Source organism: Trachemys scripta, chromosome 16, assembly GCF_013100865.1.
Source record: "Trachemys scripta elegans isolate TJP31775 chromosome 16, CAS_Tse_1.0, whole genome shotgun sequence".
NCBI classification, from domain to species: domain Eukaryota; kingdom Metazoa; phylum Chordata; order Testudines; family Emydidae; genus Trachemys; species Trachemys scripta.
Window position 1 is genome coordinate 4,336,640 of NC_048313.1, and position 14,266 is coordinate 4,350,905.

The following is a 14,266-nucleotide window of genomic DNA, read 5'->3' on the forward strand; positions in this document are numbered from 1 at the left end:
ATTGGGGGGGGGGAGGGCAGCCATCTCAGCGTGAGTGGGGGGAGGAGGAGTGTGGGGCAGGGTGGGGAGGTTGTCCCAGGGAGAGCGGGGTGGGTGGGTAGCAGCTGTCCCAGGGGATGGAGGGGGCTGTCCCAGGGGAGTGATGTGGGGGAGGGACAGCTGTCCCAGGGGAGTGATGTGGGGGAGGGACAGCTGTCCCAGGGGAGTGATGTGGGGGAGGGACAGCTGTCCCAGGGAGAGCGGGGACGGGGGCGGGGATGAGCTGAGCAGGGGGAGGGGTTGGGGGGAACGGGACGGATCCCTGCGGAAGGAAGGGGGCTGGGGGGGGGCAGCTGGTGGAGGGAGGGGGGCCCGGAGGGGGAGGGGGCGGCGAACACAGCTGGAGAACAGCTGTTGGGGCAGGCGGGCCCCTGGCCTCTGGCTGCTTCTCGGCGCCCAGCTCCGTTGTCTCCCTCCCCAGTTGACGTCCGGATGAAACACCCTCACTACCAGTACATCTCCGCCTCCGAGTGGCCCCTCATGGCGGTGAGTGAGCAGGAGCGGGGTCCAGGCTCAGGGGAGGGACCCGACCCCCAGGGCTGGCACGGTTTGGGGAGCGCAGCCCGGGGGTTTCCATGGCTGTGCTAACACCCCCTCCCCAGGAACGCCGCGGGCTGGGCTCCCTGCAGGAACTTCCCTGGGGCTGCTGCCGGCTCTCGCTGCTGGCTGTTTTATGGCCTCCTGGCGCGGGTTTGCCAGCCCCTCTCCCCCTTGGTGCTGTGCATTGTGGGTAACCACCCAGCTCTGCCTGACCCCACTGAGCGCATTCTCATTTAGCACCATGAGCTGGGATGCTGGCTGGTTTTGCAAGCTAAGCAGGGTTTGGTCAGGTTGGTACCGGGAAGGGAGACCGCTGGGGCATATCCCACTACTGCGGGAAGGGACACAGGGGGTAGCCTCTGGGCCGGTTCTGAGCCCAACGTAGTGTTGGGCGGCGCTGCAGAGTGGGGAGGGGTGCTCAGAAGGGGGCGCTCCCCCGTCAGTGCTGCATCATGGCACTGGAGGGGGATTTGCGCTGCAAAATGGCTCAGTAGGGGACGCTCTCAGGACTGACCCCCATGCCCCGTTATGGCACTAGGGGGTGCTTTCCTTTTTCAATCGTCGCTTCCCCTGCAGCCCCGGTGTGGTGCTAGGGGGCGCTGTGCTGCAAGTGGCTGTTTCAATAGGGGGCGCTCTCCCCTCACAGCCATTGCAGGCCCCAATGCAGCGCTAGGGTCGCCGGCCCCTCAGATCAGGGCTGATCTCAAGGCCGCAGGGTGGGGTTGGGGACGGGGGAGGTGTTGGGCAGCCAGGCGGGCCCCCTCCCCCGCGCCCTGCCCCTGTGATCAGACCCATCAGCTGCGCCGCTCTCCCGCCCCGCAGTTCTACATGGCCATGTGCATCGTATACGTGTTCTACGGGGTGCTGTGGTTGGGGCTGCTGGCCTGCTACTGGCGGGACATCCTGCGTATCCAGTTCTGGATCGGGGGCGTCATCCTGCTGGGCATGCTGGAGAAGGCCGTCTTCTACGCCGAGTTCCAGAGCCTCCAGAGCCAGGGGGTGTCTGGTACGTGCTCGGGGCCCCGGCGCCGCTCCCGCCCAGCAGGGTTCAGCCTGGCTGGGACGTGGGTGGAAGACCTGGGGGTGAGTCAGTAGGGGGCGCCCTTCCTTCTCTGGCACTGACCCCAGCAAGGCGTTAGGGGGCGCTGTGCTGCTGGGGGAGCAGGTGGGAGCTCAGTAGAGGGCGCTTTCCCCTTGCAGTCAGTCATAACAATGCTTTTAGGGGAATAAAGGGGGGGTTCAATGGGGGCGCTCTCCCCTCTCAGCGCCGACCCCAGACCTTTTTGCTGCCCTCAGGCCCAGCGGCTCCCCCCCTGGGTTGCGTAGAGACCGACAGGAGAACACTGTCGCTGAATATCATTACGCTGCGCTTGATGCGCTGTTGCTTTGTCCTGCTGGGCATCATATGCAGGGAAAATCTGTTCCCCTTTCGCTGAGGGTGCTCCCCCTTTGCCACCCTCCTTGTCTCCTCTCCTCCCCTCTGCGTTTCCTCGCGGCTCCCAGTTCACGCCTCCGAAGCGTCGTCATCTGGCCTTAGCGCTGCTCCGCCAGCGAGCGAGTCACGGTCGCTCTTCCCCTCCGACGCTGTCACCAGACGCCCCGGGTTCAGTTGCGCTCTGTTCCCATTTGGAAGCTTCCTTGAGGGTCGTGCCAGCCACATACATACAGCCTGTGGGCTGGATCCAGGCCGGACCCCAGCCCTACCCCTGTTCCTTGCATGGAACGAGGCCAGATTGTCTGTTTCCGTCTCTGCGTCTTCTGTCTGGCACCCACTAGGGGGTGGCATGGGACCGATGTAATGGTCCTGGCTCTGGTTTCTGATCCCGTTTTGGGTGATTCCCTTTCTTCCCAGTTCTCAGCAGCTAAGCTGGCAGGCAGGCAGGAGGGGCTGGGAGGTGGCTATGCCTGGCGGGGCTGGCCAGGGGGCATCTGTGCACGGCAGGGAGAGGTGCGGGTGATGGTTTGTGCCCCAACCTTCCTGTTCCCCGCCCCGTGGTGACGTTGCTTTTCTCTCCCGTTCCAGTCCAAGGGGCCGTGATCTTCGCCGAAGTGCTGTGCGCCGTGAAGCGCATGCTGGCCCGAGTGCTGGTCATCATCGCCAGCCTGGGGTACGGCATTGTCAAGTGAGTACCTGGGGCTGGGGCGGTGTGGGGGTCAGGGAGAGTGCGTGAGACAATACCAGTGGAAGAGACTTAAGAGTGATGCGTGGCAGATTAGCCCATGACCCCTGGGGGATGATCCCTGAGTAACGCTGCTTCCAGGAACGAGCGGTTCAATTCCTTCCTGACCCCTGCCAAGGACCAGTTTACGCCCTGAAGCCTGAGAGCTCACCTTCCCCTCCCTGCAGGAAGAGTAGCGTGCATTTCGTATGGGTTGTGGGGAGCGGCTCCGTGCCTTGCCACTCCGATTGGGGGGCGGGGGCCCTGGTTGGAGATGGGTCAGCCCATGTGTGTGGAGGACGGGGTGACCGTTCCGGGCGTCGGGGGGTGGGGGAAGCTGGAGGAGGGCGGCTCATCTCACGGAAGAGGCCCCTCCTCTCTCCCCTGGCCTGCCCGCTCCGTGGGTGACCCCGACCCTGATGTCTGTGCATCTCTGCAGGCCGCGGCTGGGTGCCCTGCTGAACCGGGTGGTGGGCGTGGGCCTGATGTACCTGCTCTTCTCCATCATTGAGGGCGTCCTGCGGGTGAAATCGGTAAGTGGGGACCTTGTGGCGGGGGGGGGCCATCAGCCATGGGCGGCCTGGAGTCACGGCCCCAGTCACAGCGATGGGGGCGCTTCGTTGGAGCCCCCGGCTGCCCCGCGGCGGGTGGGAGATGATGCCTCTGAACGGGGCTATGGTGGCAGTTGTTTCTGGGGGCGGCAGGAGCAGGAGGGATGCAGTGGAGGGGCAGGGGGGCATCCTCGGGGCACTGCCCTGCTGGGGACCGCAGGGTTCTGCTGGGCACGGCTCTCTCTCCTGGCAGCCCCAGAGGGATTCGTCCCCGGCCCTGGGGGTGTTGATTGGGAAGGTGTGTGGGTAGGGGCTGGCTGCTGGGACTGCAGGTTGGGGGTGGGGCTAAACTGGGGAGAGGGCGGGGCTTACTTGGGGGATGGCCTGGGCTGGTGTGGGGCGGGTTGGCTGGCCCTGCTCCATGATCCCTCAGCGTCTGGCTCTTCCCTCCCCACTGCCCAGGACCAGGGTAGCACGACCACCCTGGTGTGCAACATTGCGCTGGCCTTTGTCGATTCCTGCATCGTCTGGTGGATATCCTTTACCCTACACCCCCGGGGCCGCCTTCCTCCTGCCCCGGCCCCCACCCCACAGCAGGCTCGCTTGGGGGTGGGGCGAAGCAGCCAGGGGGAAGTCCCGACACTCATGGTCCCGGCCACCGGGTGCCTGGAGTGGGGCTGGCCTGTGGGGGTCACCCTGGGGCTCCCTGTGAGAGGCAGGGCGGGGCCAGGTGGGGATTGCCCCACAGTGGGCGGGGCCTAGCTGTGGCAGGACTTGCCTTGGGGGCGGGGCCTAGCAGGGGGAGGTTTGCCCTGGGGCTCCCTGTAGGAGGGAGGGATGGGGCGGGGCGAGCTGGGGGATTGTCCTTGGGGGTGGGGCTAGTGTTCTGATTGACCTTTGTAGGTGGGGGACTCCTGTCCTCTAACCGGCTGCCCCATGGGGGGGGCTGTACGAAGGTGGGTTGGACTGTGGCCGTCTGTGCTGTCCCCCTGCGACCCCCCCCCCCCCCCCCTCCTCCCTCCTCCGCTCACCGGTCTCTGCTTCTCTTCTTCCCTCTCCAGGCTCAGGATGACCTGGTGTTGCTGGCTGCCATCCCCCTGGCTATGCTGGACTCTGCCCTCTGCTGGTGGATATCCTGGGCCGCCGCGGGTCTGCCCGGGCTCGGCCGCACGGCACGGCTCCGCTCCCCTCACTCTCACGCTCCCCTCGCCCTCTGCTCCCCTCCTGCTCCCGCTCCCCTCGTGCTCGTGCTCCCGCTTCCCTTGCGCTCCCCTCCCCTCCCCTCACGCTCACTAGCCTGCTCCCATCCTCCTCTGTCCGGGTCCCCAGCGCCGCCGGGCTCCGTGTCCCACTGCTCCGGCCACTGGGAGGTTGAGGACTGGTTGGGCAGTGGGTGCTGGGCATCAGGACTCCTGGGTTCCGTTCCCCATTCGGGGAGGGGAGGGGGGGTCTAGTGGTTAGAGCGGTGGGGTGGGGGTTGGGTGTCAGGGCTCCTGGGTTCCATTCCTCATTCTAGAAGGGGAAGGGAGGTCTAGTGGTTAGAGCAGTCCGGTGAGGGCTGGGTGTCAAGACTCCTGGGTTCTATTCCCAGCTCTGGGAGGAGTGTGAGGTCCAGTGGTTAGAGCAAGGGGACGTGGGGTCAGCACTCCTGGGTTGTATCCCCAATGCTGGGTGGGCCTGGGCTATGGTGCTTGGAGCAGGAGGGGGCTGCAAGGCAGAACTCCTGGGTTCTATCCCGAGCTGTGCAGTTGGGGGGGGGGGGGGAAGTGGTCAGAACTCCTGGGTCGTATTCCTAGGGTTTGCTGTGTAGTATTGGGGGCAGACTGTCTGTGCCTCAGTTTCCCTGTCTCTAAAATGGAGGTCATGACCCTCACCCCCCCCCCCTTAGGCCTCTTGGGGTGGGAGGGGCTGCAGGAGGCAGAGAATGCTTATTAACCATTTCCTGGCCTTCGGGGTGTGGGGCAGGGAGGACGTGTGTTGTGTGCTACCGAGTGCCTGAGACAGGTAATTCTCTCGGGCCTCCTTGTACGCTGACACTCCCCCCAGCCCCCATCTGAGGTGTCCCAGAATGCTTTGCAGTAGTCCCCATTGGTTTATGGGGCATGCCTGGGGGAGGGGCCCAGGTCAGACACCATAGAATGGACGGGGGAGGGTCGCGTGGGCTGTAGCGAGTTCGAGGAGGTGAAGCCGCCCTCCCCCCCCATATCCTCCCGGCGTACCCAGTTTTTTTTCCCTTAACGGGCCACACATCCTCATCAGCCTGGTGCAAACCATGAAGCTCTTGAAGCTACGGCGCAACACGGTGAAGCTGTCCCTGTACCGCCACTTCACCAACACCCTCATCTTCGCCGTGATCGGTGAGCCGGGGGCGCTGGGGGGAGTGCACTGAGAGCTGGGCCCCCTCTCCTGGCGCGCAGGACCCCACGGGGCAGGGCTCGGAGGCCACCAGGATCCCTTCCCGGGCTCTTGAGCGGCCGTGCCCCCGAATCAGTCTGTGCCCGGGCGGGGATGATTGGCACTGAATGCCCCCACCCCCAGTAGTGATGGTAAAGCTGAACGAGGGGGCGGGGGGACCCGCCTGGCAGCCGTCGCCCTGGTAACAGCCTGTCTCCTCCCCAGCCTCCGTCATCTTCATCATCTGGACCACCAAGACCTTCCGGCTCACCAAGTGCCAGTCGGTGAGTAGCCAGGCGCTGCTTGTGGGTGCCACGGGCAGTCGGGCTGGCACAGTAACCCGGTGAACAAGAGCCGAGCCTGGGGGAGGGTCGGGTCCCTTGGGGAGGAACTGGGCCCAGGCTGGCTGTGAAGGCCGCATGGGGCTGCAGATCCGCGCTGCAGCGTCTAACCCCCCAGCCCTGGTGGCTGGCTGGCTGCGACCTCCTGCGGTGCTACCGGCCGGAGTCTCCAGCAGCTACTGTTGGGAAGCTGAGTCCCACATGGGGCTGGGAATCAGGACTCCTGGGTTCTGTTCCCTGCTCTGCCACTGATTCACTGGGTGCCCTTGGGCAAGGCACTCCCGCCCCGTGCCTCAGTTTCCCCGTTGCTCCATAACTCTCCTGCCTCCAACGGGAGGCTGTGTGGCTGAACGTCAGGGGCGCGGTAGGACGACCCAGGGAGGAGGGGGCTTCCGTGTCTGTCCTGCCTCCCCCGGCTCACTCCCTTTCCCGCTGCTCCCTTGCCCCTTCCCAGGACTGGCGGGAGCTGTGGATTGACGACGCCTTCTGGAGGTTCCTCTTCTCCATCATCCTGCTGGTGATCATGTTCCTGTGGAGGCCCTCGGCCAACAACCAAAGGTGCCTGGACCCCTCCCCCTTTTCCCCCCCGGGCTATGCTCTGCCAGGCGCTCGGGACTGGGAATGAAAGGCTCCAACCCAGGTGTCGTCCGTAACGTCAGTGCCGATCACCCGGGCGGAGGGGGCAGTGAAAGCATCTAGACTGGGGCTTGGCAGAGAGCTGCGCTTGGCCCGTTTTCCAGGGATGAGCCGCCTCCTCGGATCCAGTCTCGGTTAGAAAGGCTGGTCCCCGGCAGCAGGGAAGGGCAGCTGGGATGGGAGAGGTCAGTTGTTGGGGGAAGGGTGTTTCAAGATGGGAGCTGGGATGGGGGAGTGGGGCGAAGGATCTTGTTTCCCACTGAGCCACTGCTGACCCCAGTACCCCAGCGTGGCGCTAAGGGAGCCATTATTTGGTTCCCCTCGTGCACACACACTATCCCGTAGGACCATTGTCAGCATCCGGTCTAACCGCCTGTATAACCCGCCCAGCCGTTCCTGCAGCCAGTCCAGATCTGGTGGCTAAGATGGAGCCACATCTCCACCCAGTTGCTGGCTGCATCCCCTGCCCTGCTCCATGGGCTATTACACCCCCAGGTGATGCCCCCCCTTAAAAAAAATCCCTGCAACTGGCATGGTCTTCTGAAAGATCTGCCCTAGTTCAAACAGGAGTTATTTTAAGGAAGTCCCCGTAAGGATTTGGTTTTGATCGGTAAATGCCAGTAAACTTTGATTTCACCGCAAATACGCAAACCAGCGAGGAAAACGTTTCCATCTGTGAGAACTGAAGATACAGCTGGGAAAAGGAAGACGAATGCTGCTTCAGAACGTATCGGCGTTTGATTTCAAGCCATTTACTCATGGTTTGACGGGTGATATTGACAGTTGGTGTTTTAACCGTTATAAAAAATGTCACTTTTTAAACCTTAGCATCTGTCGTTAAATAATTGTCTGTCCCTGCTGCCCCATAATTTCCCACAACAGTGAACATTTAAATAAAAAAAAAAAAATGCTTAAAACCCAGAATTTTGCACACCTGGGAAAATTTAAATACAGTGGAACCTCAGCGTTCCAGAACCCGGGGAACGGAGGTTGTTCATAACTCTGAAACGTTCGCAACTGTGATCCAAACATTCTGGTGGTTCTGTCAAAAGTTGACAACTGAATGTTGGCTTTAACACAGCTTTGAAACTTTACTGTGCAGAAGGAAAATGCCGCTTTCCCTTTATTTTTGCAGTAGTTTGTTTCACACAGCACTGTGCTGTATTTGCTTTGTGTGTGTCTGTGTCTGTCTGCTGCTGCCAGGTTGTGTACTTCCAGTTCCAAATGAGGTGTGTGGTTGACCGGTCAGTTCGTAACTCTGGGGTTCATAAGTCTGAGGTTCTACTGTAGCTAATGATGGGGGGAAGGTGCTTAAACAAACATCGATACCCTTTGAAATTATTTAAAAAAGAATCAAATTCTGCCTAGGAGGATGAACACAGTGGTCCTCCTGGCTATGGGATCTGTGCATTTGTGAACCATTGTGCTATCTCGGCAGATACGCGTTTGTGCCGCTGGTGGATGAAGGGAGCGAGGAAGAGGACGAGGACGAGGAACATATGGTGAATGAGGCCTTTGGTAAGTCGGATCTAACAGGATTCTCCCCCCAGACCCTGGACTCCGGTGTCCGTTGCTTGGGGCAGGGTAGGAAGAAACTGGCCTGAACTCAAGTGACTCCCTTTGCTCCTTACCTTTCACCCTGCTCTCTCGGTGCCCTGGCGTGTGGCTGGCTTGTGCTCACACACCAATAATACCAATTTGGTTATTGGCGTATACCAACGTGGGGTGTGCAGGAAAGGGTGAGCGAAGCCCTTCCTGACCCCTGCTCCCTGAAGCATGAGCTTGATTTCCCCTTAACTTAGCAGGGCTCTAAATTATCACAACCAGGAAATGATCCAGCCACAGGGTTGGACATCTGGCACTGGCTACCTACATAGCTTCTGCACGGTGTATGTATGTGCCTAGGGCAATATATAGGGGGCAAGGTTATTTTTGCCCTGTACACAAAGATAAGGATGTCGGACAGTAATCCAGCTATGTAAGCAGGAGGTAGGCAGTGCTGTATAAGGGTCAGAGGAGTGGTGACAGGACTGGGAGTCATGACTCCTGGGTTCTTCTCTTCCTGGAGCTGGTGGGGGAGTGGGGTCTAGTGGTTGGAACAAGGGAGGACTGGGAGTCAGGTCTCCTGGGTTCTCCTCTTCCTGGAGCTGGTGGGGGAGTGGGCTCTAGTGGTTGGAACAAGGGAGGCTGGCTCTGTCACTGATCTGCTGTGTGACGGTGGGAAAGTCACGTCCCCTGCTGTGAGGTAGAGGAAACATGGGGAGGGGTTGTGAGGCTAAGTGGCGTGTCAAGCTCCCTGCAATCAAAGACACAAGAGTGCGGTGCAGCGGTGGGGTTGGGTCAGCCCCGTTCGATGGGCAGCGGTGGCTTCCAACCAAAACCTCTGTTGCTAGTGGCTCCTTTGAACCCTGCCAGCCAGGTAGGGGAGGGATCAAACCGAGCAGCAGCTGTCGCTCTGAAATGACTTTGCCGACCCACTAGACGGTGAATGAAATGCGAGAATCCCGGGCAACTGCAGCAGGAGGTGGGTGGGGGTCTGCTCCTAGTTGCTCCCTCATTGACCCGCTGGTTTGGGGTCTGTTTTGCAGAAGGGATGAAGATGAGGGGTGCAAAAAATGAAGCCAATGGGATCCTCAAAGGCAGCCGAGTGGTAAGGAATGGGGTTCGGGGGTGCTGATCCGGCTCGTGGCTCCCCAAAGGGGCCTCCACCTCTCCAGTGTCAGGCTCTGAATCGGGTGCCGCCCCTGGCCCCGCATCGGAGCCCTTTAGGCCCCTAACGGCCCTGCCGAAGTTGCTCATGGCTGCAGACGGGGGAGTCAGGGTGAACAGCTTCCGCCGGCGCGCAGCCGGACAGGGTTTGCAGCTGTAGCACCGCAGGCTGCGTTCGTCTTGGAGCTGCGAAGCTAAGCAGGGTCGGGCCCGCTTACGATGTGGGTGGGAGACCCAAGACGCTGCAGGGATCGTCCTTGGAGACTCTGTGGCCAGGGGTGAGCTAACCCCAATACGCCCGTGTGGCACTAGGGGGCGCTGTGCTGTGGGGTGCTGCCACTCACCACCCAGTGGCTCTAGGGGGCGCTGTCCCCTCCCAGTCAGTGGATTCTTCGTGGTATTGCAAACTTCAGGCCGATGCGCCCAATCTGGGGGATGCTCCCCAGGACTCCAGCACTCACTACCTGTTTCCCCCCCACCCCCTTTCTTTGCAGGATGAAGATTTGAAATGGGTGGAGGAAAACATCCCCTCGTCTATGGCTGACGTGTAGGTTTGAGTGCGATCCCTGAGGTCGCCTGGCCCTTCCGTCTGTCGGCCGGGGCAATCTAAGATCTTCTCGTGCGACCCTCGGGGGCTCCCCCATGGGGGGATGCTGTGAGGAGGACGGTCTGTTCGTACTCAGGGCCTTTGCCTGGCATGCTCTTCTAGCCGCGCTGGGCTGCTGGCCTGTTAGCTGTCATGGTAATCGCGTTTGGAGCTGGACCCTGGGTGGGAGACCACTGAGGCAAATGCCCAGTGCTGGAGAAATGGTATCAGCAGGGGCTGCTCACCTCTGAGGCTGTACTGACCCCAGTCTGGCACCAGGGGGCGCTGTGCTGTAGGGGGCACTCTCCCCTGGGAGTCAGTGCTGACCCCATTGCCCTAGGATGGCGCTAGGGGGCATTGTGGAGCAGGGTGGAGGGCGCTCGCCCCTTGGAGTCCATAATGACCCAGTACGGCACCAGGGGGCGCTGTGGAGCAGGAGATGCGAATACCTGGATGACAAATGAGCCCCCAAAACCCTCTCCAGCAATATCCCCTGGTCCGTGCTGTGGGATTGGGGATATTTGACTCCAGCGTCCTGGCTGAATTTCCTCTCGGACGATGTCCAGATTCTCCTCCCCCTCCCCAAGGGGTAAGATCCCTTTCACGCCCTCGCTTGGGACCCCCATACGCCTTGGGCTTGAGGCAGATCCGTCTGTCCCTCAGAGGGCCTGCGTCGGTCCGTGCATTAATCCCGTGGACTAACCTTTCCTGCCTCTCTTCCCTCTTGCAGGGTGCTACCCCCTCTGCTGGACTCCGATGAGGTAACCCTGCTTTTCCTATTCAGAGCCCCAGAGAGTCTCCTCCCTGAACCCGCCTGTTAGCTTGCCCGCTCCAAAGAGCATCTATGTATACGGAGGGCAAGGCAGTGAGTCCCCTCCCCTCGGAGCCAGTGTAGCGCTAGGGGGCGCTGTGCTGCAGAGAGCAGGGTAGGGGGCGCTCTCCCCTCGCAGTGCAGCACTGGGGGCGCTGTGCTGCAGAGAGCAGGGTAGGGGGCGCGCTCCCCTCGCAGTGCAGCACTAGGGGGCGCTGTTCTCTTGTGTCTCTGACCTGCTAGGAAACAGAGGCACTAACCACTCATGATCACCCAAGATCCCATCAACCCCTTCACAAGAGCCAGGCGCTTACCTACCTCTGGGTTCTCCGGGTGACTCTGTTCTGCCGCTGTGTCCCCTTCCCGTTTTAGTCGGGCGCAGGGTTTTCCTTCACTCCCTGCCCTCTGCCGTCGTGTAGCTCGGTCACCGTTCATCAGCTGCCGCGCCCCACCCCAGAGGTGGCCGACACGCAGCGATCTCTTTGGTGTCCGCGTTTAGCTTGGAAGCAGCGAGGAGTCGTCCTAGGCATGGGGGTGACTCTTCTCCTCCCCGTGGGACCTAACAAGGGCCCTTTTCTCTCTCCGGCTCCAGGAAATAGTGACCACGAAATTTGAAATGTCCAAGATGGAGTGAGAGAGGAATCCGCCCTGTCGCGCTGCAGGATACGCCCAGCTTCCCTCCGTGGCCCGTCGGGGAAGGAGAGTTGCTGGTGGTTTTTCTTTTAATATATATATTTGTATATGGTTAAAAGATTATTTTATTACCTTTAAGTTTCTAATTCTCGGGCTTTAACGGACTGGGGAGCTCTCCCCTGCTAGCGGCCCCAGGAGAGCGCCCCCGTCTGGGGAGGAAGACCAGAATGCACCTCGACCCGGATCAGTTTCTTTCTCGGACTGGATTAGGAAGGAAACTGCTTTAAGCTGCTCCGGGCCTCTGTCCCACTGGGGAGCGGCGCTGGCTGGACACGTGCAAGTGGTTTTCTAATGGGTCGGGGGGATTGGGGAATGACAGGCAGACACGTATTGGGCTCACCTGTTATGGGGTTCTTGTGGGGGTGCCCGTCTTTCAGGGGTGGTGTCTGGAGGAGGCGAGGGGGGTCGATCTAAGTGGGATGGGGTGCTTTTATATGGGAAGGCAGGCCGGGAGCTTTGTTTGGGAGCTGGGCGTGTAAGGGAAGGCGGGAGGCATTCTGGGTGCAGGTGGCAGTGATGGGTGGCTGGCAGTGACAGGGGCAGGAATGGGGTAGGGAGAACGTCTGGCTCTTCTGGGGCCCCTCGCATTCTGCTGCCAAGACCGGGACACTTCCTCTTTCCAGCCCAGAGAGCCTGAGGGAATCCATGTGCCATGTGCATCCACCACCAGGCGCTGGGGAGGGGACCCCGCCACACTGCTGTGTATGCTGGGATCCCGCTCGGCGGCAACTCTGGATGTGGGATTCTCCGGGTGGCTGCACCGGGCATCCCAGCTGCTGCCAGGGACAGTGCCTGGCACAGCGCGTCCTCCCTGAGCCTCTTCGACTCCAGCGGGGGCCACTCAGGGTTTTCTCCCCCAGCTGGGCACCCGCTGAGGCGGATGGAGTGCCAGGACTTGCCCGTGCCGGTGCCCTCTTCTCCGACGTCGCTCCTGGCTGGCACAGCGGTCGCACCAAGAGACCTGTCCAAGATCCGCTGATGCCCCTGCATCCAGAGAGAAGAGACACCTGGTCCGTGCCATGGCCCCCCATTCTGGAACTGACAAGGGTCACTAGTTGGTGCCCTTTGCCAGGGCGAACACGGGCCTGGTGCTTGCTTCAGACTGCGCCCGGCTGCAAACTGGACCTGGCTCGGACTGGGAGGAGGAGGAGGAGGAAGAGCACCAGTAACGACCAGGGACCCGGAGCCCCCGCGCGGCCCTGCCTGCAGAGCCCACCCCGTTCCTGGCGTCGCTGGGCCGCCTGCTTCTCTCGCCCGGCTACGCAGCTGTTTGGTGACTGTCGCGCTGACGAGCCAGCGAGCTGGAAAATCGATCACCTGCTGCTTCGCCCTCCGCCGGCAGGAGCGGGGCTGTGATTGGCCGTGTCTAATCTTGCGGACAGACCCCCCCCCCCCCCCCCCCCCAAACTCCCCCCCCCCCCCGCCTGAGCCAACAGGATATTAACTACACTACACAGCTCGGCCCTGGAGCCCAACCAAACCTGCCCCGTCCCTGTGCCCCTAGAGGGCCCCCGCAGAACTGAGGGCGGCCCGTGGACCCACGTGAGTGGCAGCCAGCCGGGGGCTGCCCGCCGGACTTCTGGGCACGGTTGAGCAGCCCCCTCTTGCAGTCTGGCTTCCCCCAGCAAAGGGCGGGAGTGGTAGAGCCAGGTCCCTCCCCAGTCTGTCGGGATGGGGTGACTCCTCTGTGAGGCTTTAGAAATTGACACTGATGGCCTAGCGCATCCTCTCCTATAACCCCCACACACACTCCATTAGCCTGGCATGTCGTCTCCCTATAGCTCCACCATCTCCTTGCCCTATATCCCCAGAACCCTTCCCTATTGAAATTCAATGAGCCTCTGCATCCCCCATGCCAGCCTGCGCCCCCCCGGATGCCAGCTTGACCTATTTTAAGGGCTGCCCATCCCACTCCGCCTCCCCTGCCCGTTCCCCACGTGCTTGACATCTTCCGCAGCGGCACCTTCTCCTCCGCTTTGTGTTTACGTTGCTGTCACCTGCCTGGAGCCAGATCTGTCCCCTCCGGAAGATCTTCCTTTTCCTGTCTCCCCGTTTCCTTCCAGCTCTGGCTGCACCAGGAGGGTCCCATGCCCGCTGACTTCAATTTTAAACTGTGAAATGCTTTACAGGCTGTCGGGCGGGGTGAATTCTGCCCCCATCACTGGCCATTTTTTTGGTTGGGGGAGCTCGATTTTGGGGAGCGCGGTGTATTGCTTTGCTTGGCCGGGGGGGGGGACTCTGTTTGTGTTACATCCACTAATGGTAAAAAGAAGTCACGATTCGAAACAGTCTTTGTGTGCTTTCAATTTCGGCAGTGAAATTTCATCCCCACCGCTTCCCGTTGGGAGCCCAGGGGTCTCTGTAGCTGGCTGAAAGACACTGCCCGAGGGCTGGTAGCCTACATACATAGCGCTGACAGAGAGCGGGGCCCGTGGGGCCAGCTACTGTATAGACCCGGGCCTTGCCCCAGCCAAGGTAGGGGCCCCATTGGGCCAGGTGCTGCACGGACCCAGGCCATATCCTCACAGAACTCCACCTAGACCTGGCTTTGTGGGCCAGCTCGGTAGTGTGGGGCCTGGGTCGGGCTGGTTTGTACAGCACCTGGCGCGGCGGGGCCGACTCGGAGGATGGGCATGGAGTTATTACACAAGGGGAAGGATTACAGCAGGGGAGCTGAGCTGGGGGGAGTGGAAGGAGAGAATCTGGGCAGGGAGCGGCAACAGGCCCCAGCCAGGCCTCAACTCCTCACCTTTCTTAGCCTCTTAAGCTGTGCCCAGCCAAACCTGCCCAATCCCAACGCCCCGTGA

At 61.3% G+C, this 14,266-nt stretch overlaps 1 protein-coding gene across 1 annotated transcript; it reads left to right on the forward strand.

Moving 5' to 3' along the window:
• Positions 1-393: 393 nt before the first annotated feature.
• Positions 394-13,745, forward strand: LOC117888835 (transmembrane protein 87A-like). Its single transcript, XM_034792603.1, has 13 exons — positions 394-525; positions 1,402-1,585; positions 2,603-2,702; positions 3,178-3,271; positions 4,351-4,419; positions 5,538-5,646; positions 5,909-5,967; positions 6,479-6,582; positions 8,099-8,178; positions 9,249-9,310; positions 9,864-9,916; positions 10,686-10,716; positions 11,359-13,745. The coding sequence occupies exons 1-13, from the start codon at positions 472-474 to the stop codon at positions 11,398-11,400; spliced, it is 1,041 nt and encodes a 346-aa protein (XP_034648494.1). The 5' UTR covers positions 394-471; the 3' UTR covers positions 11,401-13,745.
• The last annotated feature ends 521 nt before the right edge of the window (positions 13,746-14,266 follow it).

Coding starts and splice junctions, on each gene's coding strand:
- LOC117888835 (XM_034792603.1), top strand. CDS start 472: ATGAAACACCCTCACTACCAGTACATCTCCGCCTCCGAGTGGCCCCTC. Junction 5,647..5,908: donor CCTCATCTTCGCCGTGATCG/GTGAGCCGGGGG, acceptor TCTCCTCCCCAG/CCTCCGTCATCTTCATCATC. Junction 9,311..9,863: donor TCCTCAAAGGCAGCCGAGTG/GTAAGGAATGGG, acceptor CTTTCTTTGCAG/GATGAAGATTTGAAATGGGT.